Below are 20,977 nucleotides of genomic sequence, written 5' to 3'. Positions count from 1 at the left end.
TCATATTCAGAAGCTCCAGTACCATCAGTTACACCAACTCAATCCTCTATTCTTATTATATTATGGAGTGGCTCTAATGATTAATGCTTAATAATAGTGTCACTGTGCAGATGATGAAGCAAACACGTATGCCATTAGCCCTAACCGATTAGCAGAAACCTTAAGCCAACAACAGATGCCGATTTAAACCGAATCCACTCTAATTGATGGTAAGTTCTTTTTAATGCTATTTTACACCACAGAGAAAAGAAGATAACACCTATGAGCTTTTTGATTTAGTTTAACCTTTCGGCTACCGTTTTGAACAAAAAAGTTACGACTAAGGGCAGTTTTGGTATTTTTAAAAACTATTTTTAAGTGTGTATAAGTGAATACAAGTTTATTGCTTTTCTGTACAAGAATATATTTTGACAGTTTGACTTTCAAAAGTTTGTTTTAATTGTTCGTTTTAACGGCCCCGTGGCAACGTGCATCATTAACATGTTATTTTAAACTTACAAAAAAATAAACAAACTTTAAAATAAACAAGCAAGCTCACCAAGCCACGTGCCAACTCGAGTTGAATATCTAGCTCGAGTCTAATTTAATGACTAGACCCGTTCTGCTATCAGCTGGAGCTGGGATTGATTCTGAATCTTAACTCAAGCCCGAATTGATGTGAGCTTTAGTTAAGCACCTGGAATAGAGCTCATGGATTGCTCGATAAAAGCTTGTTTGTAAACGAGCCGAGCCAGGGTCAACGTAGTCTATGGCTTGCTCGTTAACTTAAACCCCAAGTTTTATACACACACACACCCATAATAATAATAACATATAAAAATATTGATAAACAATTGGAAAAAATAAAACAAAATAATACATATAAAATTACAATGTGTGAAATGAACATTAAAAAAAGGTTAACAAGCCAGCTGATGAGCCATAAGCTACCTTGAGCTTTTATATGAGCTCGAATTTTCCGCTTGTTAAAATAGCCAAGTCGTTTTACTTTGAGATCGAGCCCAGTCTCGCATAACTCGGCTTGGCTCGGCTCGTGAAGACCCTATCTTGTAATATGAACTCTTTTTCTTACCTTACCGATTCATGTAGATGGCATCTTCACTGATTCACAAAACCACCTACGAAGCCGATAACGCATTTGATTCATCTCTAACTGAAGCATTCCGCCTTCTAGAGCCCCAACTGAGACCGCCGTTTCCATTAACAATCCGCACCCAACCCGAATACTTCACTCTCAACCGAGCCATTCTGCATGCTATCTTATCCCAACCCCATTTAGCAAAAGTTCACATCAAGCACTTACATGGCGTTGTAACCGACGGTTACGCTGTCTTCACAAATTCACTATGTAAAGTGGTTGATCAACTGTATTCAAAGCTTGCTGAGAATGTGAAAGTTCAGTTGATTTACATTTGTTCACAACTGATCGACGTGTCGGCTGTTGGAATCGATAATTTGTTAGTGAGTCTGTTGAAGCAAATTCGCGGTGGCGATTTCAGTGAACCAAATCTATGGCTGTGTTTGGAAATGGTTAATATATTCATGCGAAAATGGGAGTGTTTGGTTGAAGAACGACCGAGTATTATATCGTGTGCATTGTACGTGTTTCTCAGAGTGTTATCTGATCATTGCAAACTGTCTTCAAACCCACTGGTAAAGACCTTGAAGCAAAAGTCAATTGAATTTTGTGTTAAGGTTTTTAAGGTACAATTCCATTTATGTTTAAAAATCGGTAGGGATTTAATTAGGGTTTTACAAGATCTAGTTCACGTGCCAGAGTTTAAAGATATATGGAAAGATTTATTATCGCGTGGTTATGATATTTCTCGGTTGTATCGATCCAAGACTTGTAGCAAGTACCTTTTGCTTCGTATCACGCCCGAGATGGAGACGTGTTTGCGATTTTTGCTTACGAAAGTCAAACTCGGAAGTCAAACCCGATACCAGATCTGGTTTGCGAGGAAGTTTCTTAATGGTCCCGAGAAAGAAACCGTTTTGATTGATATTGTTCGGTTTGTATGTTGTGCTTATCATCCGTCTAATGATGTGATTGTGTCAAACGTGGTCCCGAGATGGGCGGTTATTGGCTGGTTGTTAACATGTTGCACCAAGAATTATATTGAAGGTAATGTGAAGTTGGCTTTGTTTTACGATTGGCTTTTTTATGAAGAAGGTGTTGATAATGTGATGAATATTGAACCGGGTATTTTGTTGATGGTGAACTCGGTGCCAAAATACGTGCACATGACGAACAATCTTTTGGAGTTTTTGTTTATATTGGTAGATTGTTATGATGTTGAGAGGAAAGATTTGATTTTGAAGGGCGTGTCGGGTGCGTTTGATGAGGTTAAACGAAAAGGGGTTGTTAAGTCGTTTGAAGTTTTGACCTGTTGTGATGGGATTTCACCTTTTCTTAAAGGGAAGCTTGTGAAGATGTTGTCTTTGAAAAATCTGAGCGGTTTTGACCAGTTGTAACCCGGTTTCGTTTCATTGGTATTATGCGGGCCTACATTGATACACGTTTTTTAGTCAGGTTTGCATTCTTACAAATCTTGATATTTTGTTCCATGCTTTAGTAGTGTAATGAAATTAAAGTTTTTTATCAAGCACAGCGGAAGTCTAAATTAGTGTCTTTTTACAAATTTTAAATTGGAAGTACTTCTGAACTTGACTTAAAACAAACTGATTTAGAGTTTAACTTGTCAGATAAGCTATGTGTTCTCATCACCGTATCGTGTGGTGCGCGCATTATGCTCTCTTGATGCACACATTTATAAACCAAGATTGGTTGTGGATGAGAGAAGTCCATAGTTAAATGTGTTGAGTGTGAGCAAATAAGTAATTCATGATGCATAAATTGTAACTCAGGCAACCTAAAACAAATCTGCAAGATCCTTGTGGGCAAAATAGACAATAACAATATGTTACTTGATATTTTGTTTGAAACTGATTTATGTCTTGTTATAATAACAGAAAATGAAAAAATCAAAGCTGCTCAATCAATCCTAATCGTTGGAGGCGGGCCTACAGGAGTAGAACTTGCAGGCGAAATCGCAGTTGATTTTCCAGAAAAGAAGATAACATTGGTTGCTTGAATTTATTGGACCCAAAGCTTCCAAGAAAACTTTAGACTGGCTAAAATCCAAGCATGTTGAAGTGAAACTGGAGCAAAGTGTGAATTTGGAGGATGTTGCAGAAGGAAGTCAGGTTTATAAAACTTCATCTGGTGAAATAATAAGAGCAGATTGCCATTACGTGTGCACCGGAAAACCATTGGCTTCATCATGGCTAAAGAACACCCTTTTAAGAGATAGTTTAGTTGTTGATGATAATGTGCGCAAGAATATATTTGCCATTGGCGATATTACAAACATTAAGGTAAGTTGCTAGACACTCGTGTTGGGTTCACATTTTACCATCTCTGCTTAACACGCACAAAAGATAAGTTATTACAAAATGATATAACCTCGGATTGTTTTGTATCATAACAGGAAATGATGCAAGGTGTTTTGGCTAAAAAGCAAGCATCAACTGCAGCCAAAAACATAAAATTGGTGATGAGTGGAGGAAATGAAAGCAAGATGATAAGTTACAAGGTGAGGTCATCAACTAAGTTACAATATCTAGACGTCCAAGCCCTCCTCGTTCAACTACCCCAACCCCAACCTTAGGTGGGTTATCTTCATCAAAAGTTGTAATCGATGATGTCAAGACGACAAATGATGACACCAGCCAAGAGGTTGTAAAACTAAGAGCCCAGGTATGTAGATGCTTACTATGTTAATATTTGTATGTGATCCTTGGTTATGTGACATAATTACCAAAATATATAAAATTATTGCAGGTGGAAAATCTAACTCGTAAAGCACAACTTTAAGAGATTGAACTTGAAAGAACTTCTAAACAGTTAAGGGAGGCAATGGCTATTGCAAAGGAAGAGAGCTCAAAATGTATAGCTGCAAAAGAAGTCATTAAATCACTTACCTCCCAAGTAAGTAAAATCATAGCATCAAATGGATCCATTTTCAAATTTATGGCATTTACACCCTTACCTTAAAACTTGCATTAAGATATGAGAGTGGGTATGTAAATGAACCGAACGAACACGAACGGAGCATGTTTGTGTTCGAGCGTTTAACTTTAAGTAAATGAGCAGGGTTTTCTTGTTTGTGTTCTTTCGTTAACAAAATGAACATGTTAATAGTTGTTCGTTCATTAAGCGTATAAACAAATGGTTCATGAATGAACATAACTGAGCTAAAACTAATTAAAACTAATGTGAAGAACAATGTGTCTGCCCTAAAAAGTTATTAAAACTATATTAAGTTGCAATGTGTGAAAATTTATTAATGAATAATTGAATATATTAGCAAATGTAAACGAAAGAACTTAAACAAGCGTAAACGAACAAGCATAAACGGATTTAAATGAACGGACGTAGACGAACATTCATGAACATAAATGACCGAACGAGACACGTATTCGTGTTCGTTTGTTTAACTAAATGAACAATTTTTTTTCATGCTGTTTGTTTATTAAATAAACAAACTTTCCGTTGTTCACTGCATGTTAGGTTTGTTTACATGCCTATATGAGAGTGTGAATGGATATACTCAGTATTAATTTTTTGCAATTCTCTTAATCTGGACGAAGCAACAAATAACGGATTTTTTGTCCTTTTTTTGTATGCAACAATAAATAGCTAAAAGAAATGGCAGAAAGGCTACCCGTGGGAGCTGCCAGGAACATCAAACCTCCTTCACTTACTTCCAATATATCTTCGGCCGATATTACATCAAACACCCGAGTTGACTCGGTTGATCCAGTTGACCGGTCTCATGGTTAAACAATGCCATATGAAGAACCAGACTCCAACGATTCAAACAGCCCATTAAAACCGAACGCCATTGATAACCACAGTTCAACCCAAAATAAACCAGTCCAGTCAGCAGCAGCAAGAAACAGTAGCAGAAGCAATAATAGTAATGGTGTTGATGAATGGGTTGAGCAGGATGAAACCGGTGTTTATATTACTCTCACATCTTTACCTGGAGGCATTAAAGATCTTAAACGGGTTCGCTTCAGGTATGCCTTTTCCAGCTTGTATTCTCTACAAGTGCACACATATGGTTTAGGTAGTTATAAAGTGTTAGATTAGTATTTTGTTAATATGGTTTAGGTAGGTATAATCAAGTTTTGTTCGTACTTCTTTTAGCTATAAAAACCACTCAAGTTTCATGTATTGTTCCATTGTTGTTATAAACGTTAAATTATATAAGTGGCTTAAATGGAATTATAAGAAATTTAATTACTATATAGTGATTACTTTTTTCAACTTCACTTAAATGGAACAATTCTGAAACTTTGTTATTATTTGGTAAATTTTCCTTTTCTTCACAATTACTTTCTGCTTCAAGTTAAACTTGAAGAAATAATCAATAAATAGTAACCAAGTTACATGTATGTTTCATTCAGGTCATTTTATTTAGAAAAAAAGCAAACCTTTATAAATTTTCTTTTATAAAATGGAACAATATTGAAACTTGAGCGATTTTTGTTATTAAAAAAGGTGTAAATGGAATATTCCCTTTCTAAAAGTATTGAACAATATTGAAACTTGTTTAGAACTGTTACTCGACCAACACGTCTATTAAAATCCTGATTTTATCTAAAAACCTACTCGATTTGCTGTCGAAAGCGGTTCAGTGAGAAGCAAGCAGAACAATGGTGGGCCGAGAACCGGACTCGAGTTTATGAAAAGTATAATGTTCGAATGCTTGATAAGTCAAGTGTCGGTATCCCAAACGAATGACTTAGCAGTGGGCCCGCCCGATGGACATGCATATGGTATGTAATTGTATTTTCTTAATTCTCCGTTTGCATCGATCATAAACAAATGGTGGCTCATATTAATTACCAAGACTTCTCAATTGTTTTTATTTCAATAATTAGATTATCATTTTGATATTATAGCTTTTTCATCATTTTTAGAATATTTGTAGTTAAATAAAGTTACGGGAAAAAAAACACAAAAGTAGTTAAATAAAGTTATGGAAAAAAAAACACAAAAAGGTGATTGTACTTTTTGATCAGTAATTAAAAGCTGCTCATTTTGATCCGAACACTAGTTTTAAGTTCGAAAGATGCACAAACCTTACGTTGTCACTCGTCTAAGAATGCTTATGAATTGCCAAACATGTTAGAATCGAGTAGGAAATGATCAACATTTATAGTTAAATATACACTAATATACCCATTTTTAGCTCTAAGACCATATGGTAGCATGTATGATAGATGACTTGATACACATTCTTTGTGATTCGGGAGTCGTGGGGTAGGATAATAAATTCACAAACTTGACTCGCTCCAACAACGAAGGTGATCGAGTGTGTTTAATGGTGTATTATGATTAAGATGATAATAAATTAATTATGATCGATAGACTTGGATGTTTGAGATGTAAAGAACACAAAAAAAAGGGGGGGGGGGAATGATGTGACGAATGACCATGTGAATATATTCGTAAAAAGTATAAAATTTCACTAAAAGTGATATTTCACATATGAAATCAATTTTTAAAGTGTTGGGTGATAGAGCCAAATTCGAAATTGATGATCCCTAACTAAATAAATAAACTAGAAAGTAAAGGATGATAGACAAATTGTTTATTCTTTTAAACACGTTATTAGCAGTTTATATGTCTGTCTAGCATTCTCTCCAAGTCACGTATTTCCTCTAGCATTTTCAATAAGAAATGCTCAGATAAGAATACTTTAAAATCAATTTAAACGAAGATTTAAGGTTCTGCCTAAAAAAATAAGAAATGAGCTCAGATGGGACTTTTGTTCAAATCTTGACGAATTTTACATAAAGATGAAAGGTGAAACAAACAGTCGATATTGGTTGTAGGTTACAAATTTTAGAGAAAATAGACGCTGCCGTTTATGAGGAAGATCGAAAGATTGAGGAGAAGATTGGAAGCGCCTCTAAGTTCCTTCGACGATGGTGTTGGCTAAATCCGATGTGAAGTCCCTTTTATTCCTAAAGATTACCTGTTGGTAAGAAATTATTAAAAAGGAAACTTACTATTTATTAATTTTACATTGTGTCCGATTTTCTTTCACATGGTTCTTGAGATGTTAATCGTCATCTTACTCATGAGGACTAACACCCCCTCATATCCTAGGTCTCCAAATATGTCATTTGGTTTTGAGGTTTATGTACAAATGTTGCCAACTCGAAAAAACCCGTACCCGAACCCGGACTAACTCGACCTGAAGAACCCGAACCCGAGAAAAGACTAACCCGAACCCGAACCGAAGTAATTCGGGTTGGTTCTTGGGTTTGATTTATAAGTTTCGGGTCAACTCGAAAAACCCGAATAAACTTTAAGTTTTGAAATTAAATATATTTTTATATATAATAGGCTAAGTCTTAGTTACTAAAGTTATCAAAAGATGACTCTAATTGACTGTTGTCATTCTAATTAATATTGATTGATTGTTTAATATAAATTTATGTTTTTCGTTTATTAAACGTAATCGAACAACCAAATCACGCCCAACTGAATATGATTATGGTTCGAGTTAGTTTTACTCTTCTTTTGAGTTGTTTTATCAAGTTATATTGGTTTATTATCTTGGTTTATTATCTGATTGTTTGCGTTAAAGAAAAGAAGAATATGTTTTAGTTTTAGCATTGTAGTTTTTTAGAATGTTTTGATTTTTTTTTGTTTTCTAGGATACTCGAAACCCGATTAACCCAACCTGAAAAATTCCGAACCCGAAAAATCCGTGAGAGATTTGCGTTGGGTTTCGGGTCAAGATTTGAAACTTTAAAACCCGAAGAACCAGACCCGAAAAACCCGAAACCCGAAAAACGAACCCGAAGAACACCCCTAGCCACGGCACACAGAAATGAGACATGTTTACAACATAATATGGTGAGTATGTTGGATGTGTTTAGGGATCATAAAAAACAAAAGTCTGTTGGAATACTCAAAACCTGAAACATCTATGACATGTATTTCCAGAACGCGACGAGTATAGGTCTGGTCATGTGGTTTGTATTAAAACTTTACGCGGGTAAGAGACGGGTATGAGACTAGGTGATACCAAGTATGATTACCCGAAACTATATATCTATTTATCATAACCAAATGCTAGGAATTTTTTTATTTTTAGTTTCATTTCCCTTTCACTTTTGCGTGTTGATCTATCATTTTAGTAGGCTTGTTATATGGAAAATCAAATTCACTCTCTTGAGACATTGTATTTGATGAGGTTATTTATATTTTATGTTGTGATATTGTTTATTTACGATGACGTTTATATGCATGTAATGTATCATGTTAACTAGATTTGCACAAAAAACCCGAATCTGGAACCGGACCCGAAAAAAAATTAGAATTGGTTTTTTTTGTACCCTGGTTTTTACTACCTGACCCCTACCCCGACCCTACCCGTAGGGTTCGGATACAGTATGCATTTCAGTACCAAAACCCGTACCCGTCCCGATTTGTACCCGGTAATACCCGAAAACCGGAATTGATTCCATACCCGAAGTCGGGTTTCTCCAATACCTGAAACATGGCTTATCAAATACCCAATCTATTTTTGAAAAATACTTGAGAAAGACCCATATATACCCCTAAAAAGTGCAACCATTTTAAAAAACCCAATCTATACCCGGAAAAAAGCTCTAAAAAACCCGAAAATAGGGTTTTTTCAATACAGAAAATAGGGTATTCAAATACCCGGTTTTATACCCGACCCGAATCCGATGCATAGGGTATTGTTTTTAGAGACAATACCCGGACCTGGACCCGGACCCGAACCCGACCCGGTTATTGCCAATACCCGAACCCAGTTCCATATCCGAAACTGGGTATTTGGAAAACCGATTTGTTCACGTCTATTGCCAACATGGTACTAATAAGTGTCTTCTTCATTTTAGATCACTCAAGTAAAGTAAAGTAAAAATAAAGTTTGTGAATATCTATCGAGTGGGATTTTGAGACCACTAAGTTATTTTATATTTACGTATGTTAAATAGGTTTAGTTTTGATAAAGCTAAAGTTAAAGCAAAAGCTAAAGCATTATTTTGAGACCAATTCTCGTTTCCAAACATTATGTTGAGACTAAAAAATATAAACCACCCACTTTTCTCTCTTTCTCAAAATAAGCCATTCTCAACTCTTTCTTTCTTTCTTCTTCCATTCATCCACCATGATCTACCATTCATTACAGTTGCGGTGTTAGATCTAACGTCGGATATGTTACAATGGTACGTAATATATATAAAATCTCGCTAGCTTTCTAATTACATTTTAACTTGCTTTCCATTTCTCTATATTAATGGCATGCATAAACCGTACTTGAATAGTTAATACGTTATTAGCACGTTTTAGCTTCATATATACTTTTAAATGAGTTTTTTTTTTAATACATGATCCAGGTACAAATCTCAACATGTTAATACTCTCGAAAATACGGTTGTACACTATTATTATATTATTATATATATACCCACATAAACGTTTGATGTTTAATACCGGTGATTTTGAGATTGTTAGCAGAACCAAAGGTGGACAAACCCCAGTCAACGATAGTCAAACGGGATCAGAAGTCAGATCCGGTCAAGTTGTGGTCAAATTGCAAAAGGTTAGGGGTGCAAACGAGCCGAGCCGAGCCCTCGAGCACGGCTCGTTTAACTTATACAGAGCTCGAGCTCGGCTCATTTCGAGCTCTGTTTTCAAAGCTCGAGCTCGGCCCGTGAATGGATTTTGAAGCTCGACCTCAGTTCGTTTACTATTTATCAATTTATTTTTTTATATAATTATAATTATTTTATATATTTTTTCTATTATAATTTTATGTATAAAAGAATATATATTATTTAGTAATTTATCTTTATTTTTTCATAAAATTATATTTATTAATTAATAATTATTAAATGTATATTTTAAAAAAATTATATAAATGACAAGCTCGTTTAGGCTCGCGAGCCGGCTCGGGCTCGTTTATTAAATGAGCTTATTTTTATGCTCGGGCTCGATAAAGCTCGGCTCATTTGCACCCCTAGAGAAGGTATACATATCATACCTGATCACACACACAGTTGGCTTTTTTTTCGGTGCGGTTTTTGACTAAAACCGAACCAAACTTTCAGTTTTTTGTTTTTTTTAAACCGTTCGGTTTCGGTTTTTTCAGTTTTTGGGTTCGGTTCGGGTTTGGATGCGGTTTTTTCGGTTTTGCTAATCGAGCCAAAACATTTTGGCAAAAAAAAGTTGACCTAAGAAATTGAAATTGGACATGAATTTTTTTCTTTAAACTAATGATTAATTTGTAATAATTGTTACATAAATAAATTTATACAATAATACAATTGTAAATTAAAAAGAAATATATTTATAAATCCCAACGAGTTGTTTTTAACATACTAACCGGTATAACAATGCGTAATTACCTAACAAATACCCGACATGTATTGGGTCAGGTATGAAACACAATTTTACAACAAGGTACGGGATTGAGATTGTTAATATACGACCTTAACTCGACTCATTGCCATCCATATCCATAGACTCTTGCTAATAATGCATATTAAATATACAAGCAACAAACCAAACAACGATCATCACAAATCATACACGAGCCCTAAATTTAAACCTCAATAATCGGAGTTCCACCAATTGGAATCAATGAGTTGTATTTCAACTGAAATCCCATGGAATAGGAAAATCACGCAATTTGAATGAGAGCGTACATGGATTCAATCGAAACAAATAATTATATAAATTAAAGCATACCTTGCGAGTAAAAGTGTCACCCACCAAACAACTTATATTTTTCCATATAAGAGCATTCTCCTCGTTCCGTATATTTTTCCCTATAATTTAGCTAAAAACACCATTTCATAAATTTATCTATCATTTTTCAAACGATCCTCCACATTTTATTCCCTATTCATATCTATAAATTCTTTTTTTATTATTTTTTTTCTCTTTTGTCTTGTTATGTAGTATATGGTGATCGAGAGATAATTGATATATTATATGGCATGAATAAAAAATGAGTCCCTTTATTTAAGTTTTATATTAGTTGTCATATAACTTATCCATATAATAGAAAATTGATTGGAGAGATGATTTTGATTATTTTTTTATAAATTTACTCTAAATTATATGTGTTTGATAACTTTAGATAATGAGTTGAGAATGATCACAACCAACTCAACTGATGTGTTTAAAAGAGTTAAAAACATCTGCATTAACCACTATTGGTTTGGTTGATTGCCAAAGTTAAGAAAATAAAGCCAAAATAATAATTGCAATAAACCGGATAAATATTAACCATAATTAAATCTTGAATGGTACGCTTTTACAAAAATCTTCTCCCCACCTATACATGTCACCATCGAGGTTTCATTTCATTTCATTTCATTTCATTTCATTTCATTTCTTTTCTTCTTAAGCTTTCTTTGATTCACTCTTGATTACGCAACCGCTCACTGCTTTGGGACTTCTGTTTTGATAACAAAGTTTGTTAGTTTTTTTTATTACTTGGTAGGATTTGGGATTCCGTTTTCATAACTAATAAACTTTCCTTGTATATTAACATTTAACACAATCAAATTGAAAAATTTGTTCAGTGAAAACTTTCGTTAACAGTTATCCCAAATCAATGTAATGTGTATGCATGCGTTACTTAGGTATCTCTAACCAATGACCATACACGATTTAACCCAACCTTGCCATACTTTATATGTTTTAATTTTGCCACACAACTTCAAACCCACTTATTTTACATGGACCCATAATAAATGACAACTCCATGAGAAGGCTCTGATCCAAAGGTAACCTAACTACAAATGTCTCGTCTCTTATATATAGTTTAATGTACATTGTTGGGGACAATTGTAGTCATACCTTCCATGCATAAATAATATAGTGTATTTTAAGCTATATCAACCGCATTGATCCGGTTTATGAACCTAAGCGGCAACAGAATCGAAAGAGAACCGGTTTGGAATCAAATTAGAACAGGGTGTCATTATTATTATTATTATTATTATTATTATTATTATTATTATTATTATTATTATTATTATTACTCTGCAAACCAACCTCTCTCTCTATGGCATTACGTCACTGCATGTTGTATTCTTCAAACATCACCGTCTAAATTCACACCACAATGGACGCAAATCACCTTCTAATTATACTTGCAGCCATCTTTGTTTCCTTCACTCCACTACTGATCCGACACCCCAAATGTTCAATCTTTACATGTTTTTTTGCTTCTTTTTGACTTGTTAGGATTATTACAAACATATAATTAGGCCATTTTTTATTGGGCTCACATTTGTCTTTACTTATTTTTTTTAATTAATATAATTGTCTTGTCCGTCCTAAAATTTAACATACAATTTAATAAATAAAACACAACATTTTTTATCACATGTTTATAAAAAATTACAATCAAAACAGAAAATCTATTAAATTATTGGAGAGAAACTATGCTAAATGATATAGAAACATAATCTAGTTTGCTTTACAGCTTTTGTTCTTTAACTAAATCACTGTCATCAAATTATTCAAAAACTCAAATAACACAGATAAGTAGAGTAAGAAGGGTATTGTATTCATGTGAAGCATGCGGTTAGTGTTACACGTTCGATTGGTTATACAAAGTAAATCATAAATATGTGATTGGTTTGAATTAAACTGATATTAACCTACATTGTAATTAATTAAGAAACATTAATCACGAACACACAAAAATATAAGAAAAGAAACAACCAATCACATCGAGCTTCAAGTCCGATCGCGGAATGTATAATTCAACTTGATTAGCTACACTAGTAAGCAACGTATACATAGCCTTGTTTAATTTAACATACTTGAATGATGGATAACCAACGAGAGTTTCATTTAAACAATAACTCACCTAACAATTCAAGACCAAATAGGTTTATATTGTATGATGATTGTATACTAATCATCAACTCACTATTTTGTTCTCCAATGATAAAGACCATATAGCATAAAAACGTTGTAATGGTGTGCTCAAAATAGCAAGTCGTTCAAGAAACATACATGATAAACACACAAATATATTATATTAAAATCATTCACTAGTAAAAATAACAAGCGCGTAGTCATGCCTAGCAAAGTTCACAAATTAAAATTGAATATACATACGAATAAAGTAACTAGAATTCACGTGGGGTGGCAAATTAGTTGCAAGTTGCAACCCAGCCATATTGACCCATGTCTCAATTATAGCAATCTATTTACGAAGCCATGTCCACAAAATAATTATCAGCCCATAACTTTTATTTGCAGCCCATTTGATTTTTTGTTAAGTTCATGTCCTTGTTTTTATTTTTTATTTTTTACTACTGATTTACCGGCACAGACAAAACAAAGGCTAATAAATTAATAATTATACCATTTATCTATTTAATGCAACTTGATAATATAAAGTATAAGAGAATGTCTTTAACGTATGCTCTTAAAATATGTCTCATGATTGTCCGTCTCATAACTAAAAACGTCCTCCTTTTCTCCTCTCTATCTCCTCCTCGCTTTAACTGACACACCCCGTCGGATCCGCCATTAACATGGACATAAAAATGGGACCGCCAGAATTATCATGGACAATCTGGGAAGTTTTTGGGTCATGGACATTTCTTTGATTGTCTCTTTAAGAATGGACAATATGGGTATTTTCCCTATTATTATTAGTATCAGTATCAGCCAGAAATGGGGGATTAGGGTTCCGGCTAGTGTCACTGTTCAAGCAAACTGAAAGCCTTAACCTTAAGCCAAGCCAAGCCAAGCCAAGCCAACAACAGAAGAAGACCATTTTTTCTTACATGGCCCAAAGGCTACTCACAAACTCACTATGTAAATTGCTTGATCAACTGTATTCGAAGCTTGTTGACAATGTGAAAGTTCACTTGATTTACATTTGCTCACAACTGATCGACCTGTCTTCAAACCCACAGGTAAAGATTTTAACACTAGACATTGAGTTTTGAGTTGTTTTAATTTTGACTTGTGTGAACTATAAACATGAATTCATGAGTTTTGAGTCTTAGATTACTCACATTTGTTGAACTCTTGTGACATCTTCCTGCTTTCACTGGTTTCAGGATCTTGAAGAGATAAATATGTGAATATGGTTGTAGTTTAAAAGATCATACTACCCCCATTTAAAAAATGAGTAAAAAAATCTGATTGTTAAACACTTACTGCATGTGGGATGCCGAGGATGGTGAATATACGCAGGTAAATTGTAGTTCACAAATTAGAAAACATCCATTTGTATATTAATGTCTCAATGAAAGATACTACATTGTCCAACTCCAAGGTTAACAACATGGATTGAGGCCAAAACACTAGGAACAGTTAAATACACCTAAGCATGCCATAGAAATATGTTAAATTTTCTTTATTATTAGGTTAATATTTGATGATTTGTGTACGTGTAAACTAATTATCTGCATTAATTTAGTTGATATGTTAATCAAATCATATATGTATTTGATGATTTACATATGTGTAACATAAATAACTTCTATAAAATAATGTTGTAGCTATTTTGATTTCATACTACAGAGTTATGTGTTGCTAATTTATGTGTTATAAATATTAAAACATATTAGTTATGTGTTACTAATTTATGTTTTATGAATATTAAAGCATATTACTTATTAATAAATTAACGTAGTGGCAATGAATATCTTATTATAATAGTTCATTTTGAGAATATTATTAAAAAATATGCAACTATTTCTAAGAAAACAAACAGAGAATAAATTAATCTATATATCTAAACTAGAAAAAAAAATAGATATAACCTATTACTAAGAAAAAAACACACATAAGGAATGATTAACCTGACACGAATAAGAGAATTTGTTTGATCAAAATACAACGGAGAGTATATTTGATCATATTTTGAATAAAACTTCCTGCAAAAATGAGGAGTAAAACTAGGAATTTTTATTCAACAGGATCTTGATGAGATAAATATGTGAATATGGTTGTAGTTTAAAAGGTCAGACTACCCGCATTTAAAAAATGTAAAAAAATCTGATTGTTGTGTGTGTGTGTTTACTTACTGCATGTGGGATGCCGAGGATGGCGTATATACTTAAAGCTCCATATATGGCGCTCGAGCCAAGTGACCCCGACTCAACAAACTTCGTTAAATCAGCCGTCACCGCCAAACAAACCACCAACAAACAACCTAGATGTACCAGCAGGCGCCTAATGCTACCCATCCACCGAGTCAAACACTCGATGCATAGAGCAACCACCCCGACACACATGAGCTGATGATCATACCTAGAATACTCTCTCTCTCTCTTGCCCAGCTCATACAGCTTTCCTTTATGAGTTTTATCACCGTAGACTGGCCACCCATCCAACTTTCATCGTTCAATAGGAAAGCATACATTATGATCCAATTTAAGAATGTGAATATCATCAATACCCACATGCTCTGTAACAAATTTGAAAGTGCGACAAACATGTTACCGGTCAAGTTACCAGGAACGACCGCCAAAGGCACGTATGTTGATACATACCATATGGCAAATACTGTAATCAACAACAGAATTATCACTGCCATGAAACCGAGGTGTGCACAATTGGTGTCACATACACTGGTCTTGGTGAATGGCAGCCACTTATATAAGGGCGTGTTGTAGTAGCTGGCCAAATAACCAACGGTCTTCCCAACGCATGTGAAGAAGACAAACAGAGCGCTTCCCATTCGAATATGCCGAGGGTTCGATCCTGCAAGGTCTGCTAACAGAGCCTAGCATGGCTCTCGGGAGATGCTGTCTCCAACCCCTAACAACCAAGAGCCAGTCACGTAGATAGTAACAGCTCTTGGAAGAGTCGGCAGTTTGCCGATGCCAGTCGCATATGCGAGAAGAAATATGGATACAGTGTAAAATAGAACACCGCAAGCAATAAAAGGGGTTCGTGTAACATCCTAAAATTTATAATGTTAAATAAAAGAAAGTTATGTTTAGTGATTTCACGTTTTAGTTATTTAATGTCGAGTAAGGAACGGGTCATGGGCTTAGATTACGTAAGATGGGTTAAATGAGAATGGGCCTTGGGTCCGTGGGCTTGAGAGATATAAATACCCATCCCAAGCCCAAGATATCATTTTATTTCCATCTTTCTCTTTTACACACTCAAAAACACACACATAACCGACCGAGATTCGAAGTCGAGACCCGAGATTTTGCTGGTAGATCTGAGTTGGAAAGGTAAGAACTAATCCCGCAAAGCTAATATTACTGAAAATGGTTAGGATTTGACGGGTTAATCGGACCCGAAACACAACTGCCCAAATCGGACCCCTAAAACATCGATTTTAGGCCGATTTGATGGTTGGGATTTGTAGGCGCCGATCATACGATTCCGTGGGTACCAAAATCGAGTTATTTGGCTAAGAAACGAAGGAGTTATGGGCAAACAGATCTGCAGCGCGACAACTTCGCCTTCATCTGGGCAACTTCGCCTTCAAGCGATGAACTTCGCCTGCAAGCTAAGTTCGCCTGATGAACTTCGCCTGCAAGCCAAGTTCGCCTGATGATAAGTTCGCCTGAAGCCAAGTTCACCTGATGGCAACTTCGCTGAAATGGTAACTTCGCCTAAGATTTAACTTCGCCTAAAAGCCAAGTTCGCCTGAGGTTTAACTTCGCCTAAAAGCCAAGTTCGCCTGAGGTTTAACTTCGCCTAAAAGCCAAGTTCGCCTAAGGTTTAACTTCGCCTAAAAGCCAAGTTCGCCTGAGGTTTAACTTCGCCTAAAAGCCAAGTTCGCCTAAGGTTTAACTTCGCCTGAAGCCAAGTTCGCCTAAGGTTTAACTTCGCCTGAAGCCAAGTTCGCCTAAGGTTTAACTTCGCCTAAAGTGAAGTTCGCTTAGAAAATAAATTAAAAACCTAATGGAAAATGTGTTAAGGCAGTTATCGAAAATAAAATTTTTCCAAGCTGACCTGGCAGCTTAACCCCAGCCAGGGGCTCTGCCCCTTGGACCCCGCTAGGGGCTGCCGCCCCTAGAACCCCGCTGCCAGGGGCGCTGCCCCCGGACCCCCGTTCGTTGTGGGTCATATATAGATAGAAATACAAAACGAGAAGTAGTAGTTAATTGATATGTGTAAATATTATACAGTTAGCCGAGCCCAGTTAAAGAAAGGAATTACGATCAACGGCGAGCGTAACAGGATCCAGGTGAGTTTCTAGCCCCATTCCTTGTTATGTTTTCGGGGCTGTGTGCATACTTGATGTGTTGTTAATACATTTATCCTAAGTGATAAGTGTATGCCATATGTGATATATGTGATATGTATGAATGATTGCTTGATGGTACGTGAACGATCTTCGGATATTGCACGTACTGTCAGGTTGTAACGTTATAAATATGGTAAGTATGATATGTATGAATGATTGCTTGATGGTACGTGAACGATCTTCGGATATTGCACGTACTGTCAGGTTGTAACGTTATAAATATGGTAAGTATGATATGTATGAATGATTGCTTGATGGTACGTGAACGATCTTCGGATATTGCACGTACTGTCAGGTTGTAACGTTATAAATATCGCAAGTATGATATGTATGTTTATGTGTATGAACGTAATAAAGTTAATAAAAGAAGGAAATAACGGTTGTATGGTTGTATGGTTACGAAAAGGGTACCGAGCCCTAATAATACTCGAGGTATGATGTATGGTTGTATGGTAACGAAGAGGGAATCGAACCCTACTAATATTCGAAAACAAGGGACCAGACCCTAATAATATCTGTGATGTTAGGGACCAGACCCTAATAATATCTGTGATGTTAGGGACCAGACCCTAATAATATCTGTGATGTTAGGGACCAGACCCTCATAATATCTGTGATGTTAGGGACCAGACCCTTATAATATCTGTGATGTTAGGGACCAGACCCTTATAATATCTGTGATGTTAGGGACCAGACCCTTATAATGTCTGTGATGTTAGGGACCAGACCCTTATAATATCTGTGAGGTTATAGGGCGAAAGGCTCTTTAAAACGTATGATTATGAATGTAAAGAAAGCATGTAAGTAAGAATGAAGGCATGAGTACTTATGTGTGTATGAAAGAAAGTTATGAGGTTAAGTACGTATGTATGTAATAAGGTATTGTATGGTATTGTATGATTAACTAGAACTCACTCAGCATAGCTGACTTTTAGTATGCACGCAGGTGAGTAGGTTGAGACAGCTGGCTTGAGTGGAGGACACATGGCAGAAGACTAAAGCCTGGCATCTGAAGATCTGATATGTTTTATAAGTTATGTTTTGATTTTGAAAGACAAGTGGAACGTTTTAAGACATGATTACGAATTGATATGTAATGTTTTATGAAAGTTTTATATTCCGCGTAAAGTTTTAATTAACTCTGATATTTAGAACGGTGTTATTGAGTAAATCCAACACGAAAGTAGGGTTACCGGTGACGGGGCCTTACAGTTCGACGGCCAAAGCATGAGGCGTACCGGTCGTTGTAATGACCGAGGAGGATTGTAAAGACCAGTGTATGTGACACCAATTGTGCACACCTCGGTTTCATGGCAGTGATAATTCTGTTGTTGATTACAGTATTTGCCATATGGTATGTATCAACATATTTGCCTTTGGCGGTCGTTCCTGGTAACTTGACCGGTAACATGTTTGTCGCACTTTCAAATTTGTTACAGAGCATGTGGGTATTGATGATATTCACATTCTTAAATTGGATCATAATGTATGCTTTCCTATTGAACGATGAAAGTTGGATGGGTGGCCAGTCTACGGTGATAAAACTCATAAAGGAAAGCTGTATGAGCTGGGTAAGAGAGAGAGAGTATTCTAGGTATGATCATCAGCTCATGTGTGTCGGGGGTGGTTGCTCTATGCATCGAGTGTTTGACTCGGTGGATGGGTAGCATTAGGCGCCTGCTGGTACATCTAGGTTGTTTGTTGGTGGTTTGTTTGGCGGTGACGGCTGATTTAACGAAGTTTGTTGAGTCGGGGTCACTTGGCTCGAGCGCCATATATGGAGCTTTAAGTATATACGCCATCCTCGGTATCCCACATGCAGTAAGTAAACACACACACACAACAATCAGATTTTTTTACATTTTTTAAATGCGGGTAGTCTGACCTTTTAAACTACAACCATATTCACATATTTATCTCATCAAGATCCTGTTGAATAAAAATTCCTAGTTTTACTCCTCATTTTTGCAGGAAGTTTTATTCAAAATATGATCAAATATACTCTCCATTGTATTTTGATCAAACAAATTCTCTTATTCGCGTCAGGTTAATCATTCCTTATGTGTTTTTTTTTCTTAGTAATAGGTTATATCTATTTTTTTTCCTAGTTTAGATATATAGGTTAATTTATTCTCTGTTTGTTTTCTTAGTAATAGTTGCATATTTTTTAATAATATTCTCAAAATGAACTATTATAATAAGATATTCATTGCCACTACGTTAATTTATTAATAAGTAATATGTTTTAATACTCATAAAACATAAATTAGCAACACATAACTAATATGTTTTAATATTTATAACACATAAATTAGCAACACATAACTCTGTAGTATGAAATCAAAATAGCTACAACATTATTTAGTAGAAGTTATTTATGTTACACATATGCAAATCATCAAATACATATATGATTCGCTTAACATATCAACTAAAATAATGCAGATAATTAGATTACACATATACACAAATAATCAAATATTAACCTAATAATAAAAAAAATCTAACATATTTCTATGGCATGCTTAGGTGTATTTAACTGTTCCTAGTGTTTTGGCCTCAATCAATACTGTTAACCTTAGAGTTGGACAATGTAATATCTTTCATTGAGACATATTAATATACAAATGAATGTTTTCTAACTTTTGATTTACAATTTACAGGTCTATCACTAGGTGCAATGTTGTAAAAGTAGGATTACAAGGCCGAGTACTCGCTACAAGGTATGTCACCGAGGCGAGTTTCTGTAAATCCGCTTAATTACTAAGAATCGGTCAAATGTGGTCAACCTCAGCCAGAATTACATCTTATCGGTGAACTTGGGCCGATTTTGACTAAAAAAAAAAAATAAATAAAACATAATTGTTATTTTAATAATATTAAAGAACAAATATCATTTTTTAATTAATGATTAGTAATTTTTAGAATATTTTATATTTAAAAATGTATTTCTTTTATTTATATTGATATTCACATATTTTGTTATAAATATTAGTAAACTTATGATATTTGACATATATATAATAACCAAATATTAATTTCCTTTATATTTACCATGTCCGAGTACTCTCTGATTACTCCTCGAGTACTCCGAGTTCTCCCTCCAAGGGGGTCGGCCGCCTAGGGACCGCCTAACGACTTTTGCAACAATGACTAGGTGTCATTACAATTACAGGTACAAGTTATTCTTTCATAAGTTTGTAATAGTAGTATTAGGACTTCATTAACATCATTTTCATTCTACAGTTCATGTGGACAACTTTGATGCCATATTCGGTGGTGGGCTCATATATGTGTTTTTGGCGAGAATGGTGGTCACAACATTTGGTGTAACAATTGCAAAGCTTAGTCTTCCTTTATCACCGCCAGACGTTGATATGGCTGATTTGCAGGGTGAAACAAACAAGCCGGATGAGGTGTAATCGCAATCCCATCAAGGGCGGATTGGATATTATTGTTGGTGGGTATTATGTTATTGGTAAATGTCATTCCACTTGTTTATATAGTTTGCAATTTACATGTATAAATAGTTTACATTGAAGTGTGGAATCTGTCAGTGATATAAACAACCTAGAAACGTGTCAGGTAAAACATTAGGCGTAAAAACAAGCGACCATATATATTTGGATGTGGCTCATTCCTAGGTTGGTCACACG

The 20,977-nt window shown here is 35.1% G+C and overlaps 1 protein-coding gene across 1 annotated transcript; it reads left to right on the top strand.

The window, feature by feature from the left end:
* The first annotated feature begins 1,089 nt into the window (after positions 1–1,089).
* On the top strand, positions 1,090–20,132 carry LOC143540541 (uncharacterized). The gene is made up of 3 exons (XM_077033570.1): positions 1,090–2,533; positions 2,974–3,318; positions 19,997–20,132. The coding sequence occupies exon 1, from the start codon at positions 1,090–1,092 to the stop codon at positions 2,473–2,475; it is 1,386 nt and encodes a 461-aa protein (XP_076889685.1). The 3' UTR covers positions 2,476–2,533; positions 2,974–3,318; positions 19,997–20,132.
* Positions 20,133–20,977: the final 845 nt, after the last annotated feature.

The sequence above is a fragment of the Bidens hawaiensis genome, unplaced genomic scaffold (assembly GCF_021521415.1).
Source record: "Bidens hawaiensis isolate Kalapana, Puna unplaced genomic scaffold, B.hawaiensis_p1.1 tig00012273_1, whole genome shotgun sequence".
In the NCBI taxonomy this organism is placed as follows: Eukaryota; Viridiplantae; Streptophyta; class Magnoliopsida; order Asterales; family Asteraceae; genus Bidens; species Bidens hawaiensis.
Note: the sequence above shows the minus strand (reverse complement) of the source record. Positions and strands in the feature narration are given on the sequence as shown.

Excerpts from the sequence above, each read along its gene's own strand:
- LOC143540541 (XM_077033570.1), top strand. The coding sequence starts at position 1,090 with ATGGCATCTTCACTGATTCACAAAACCACCTACGAAGCCGATAACGCA.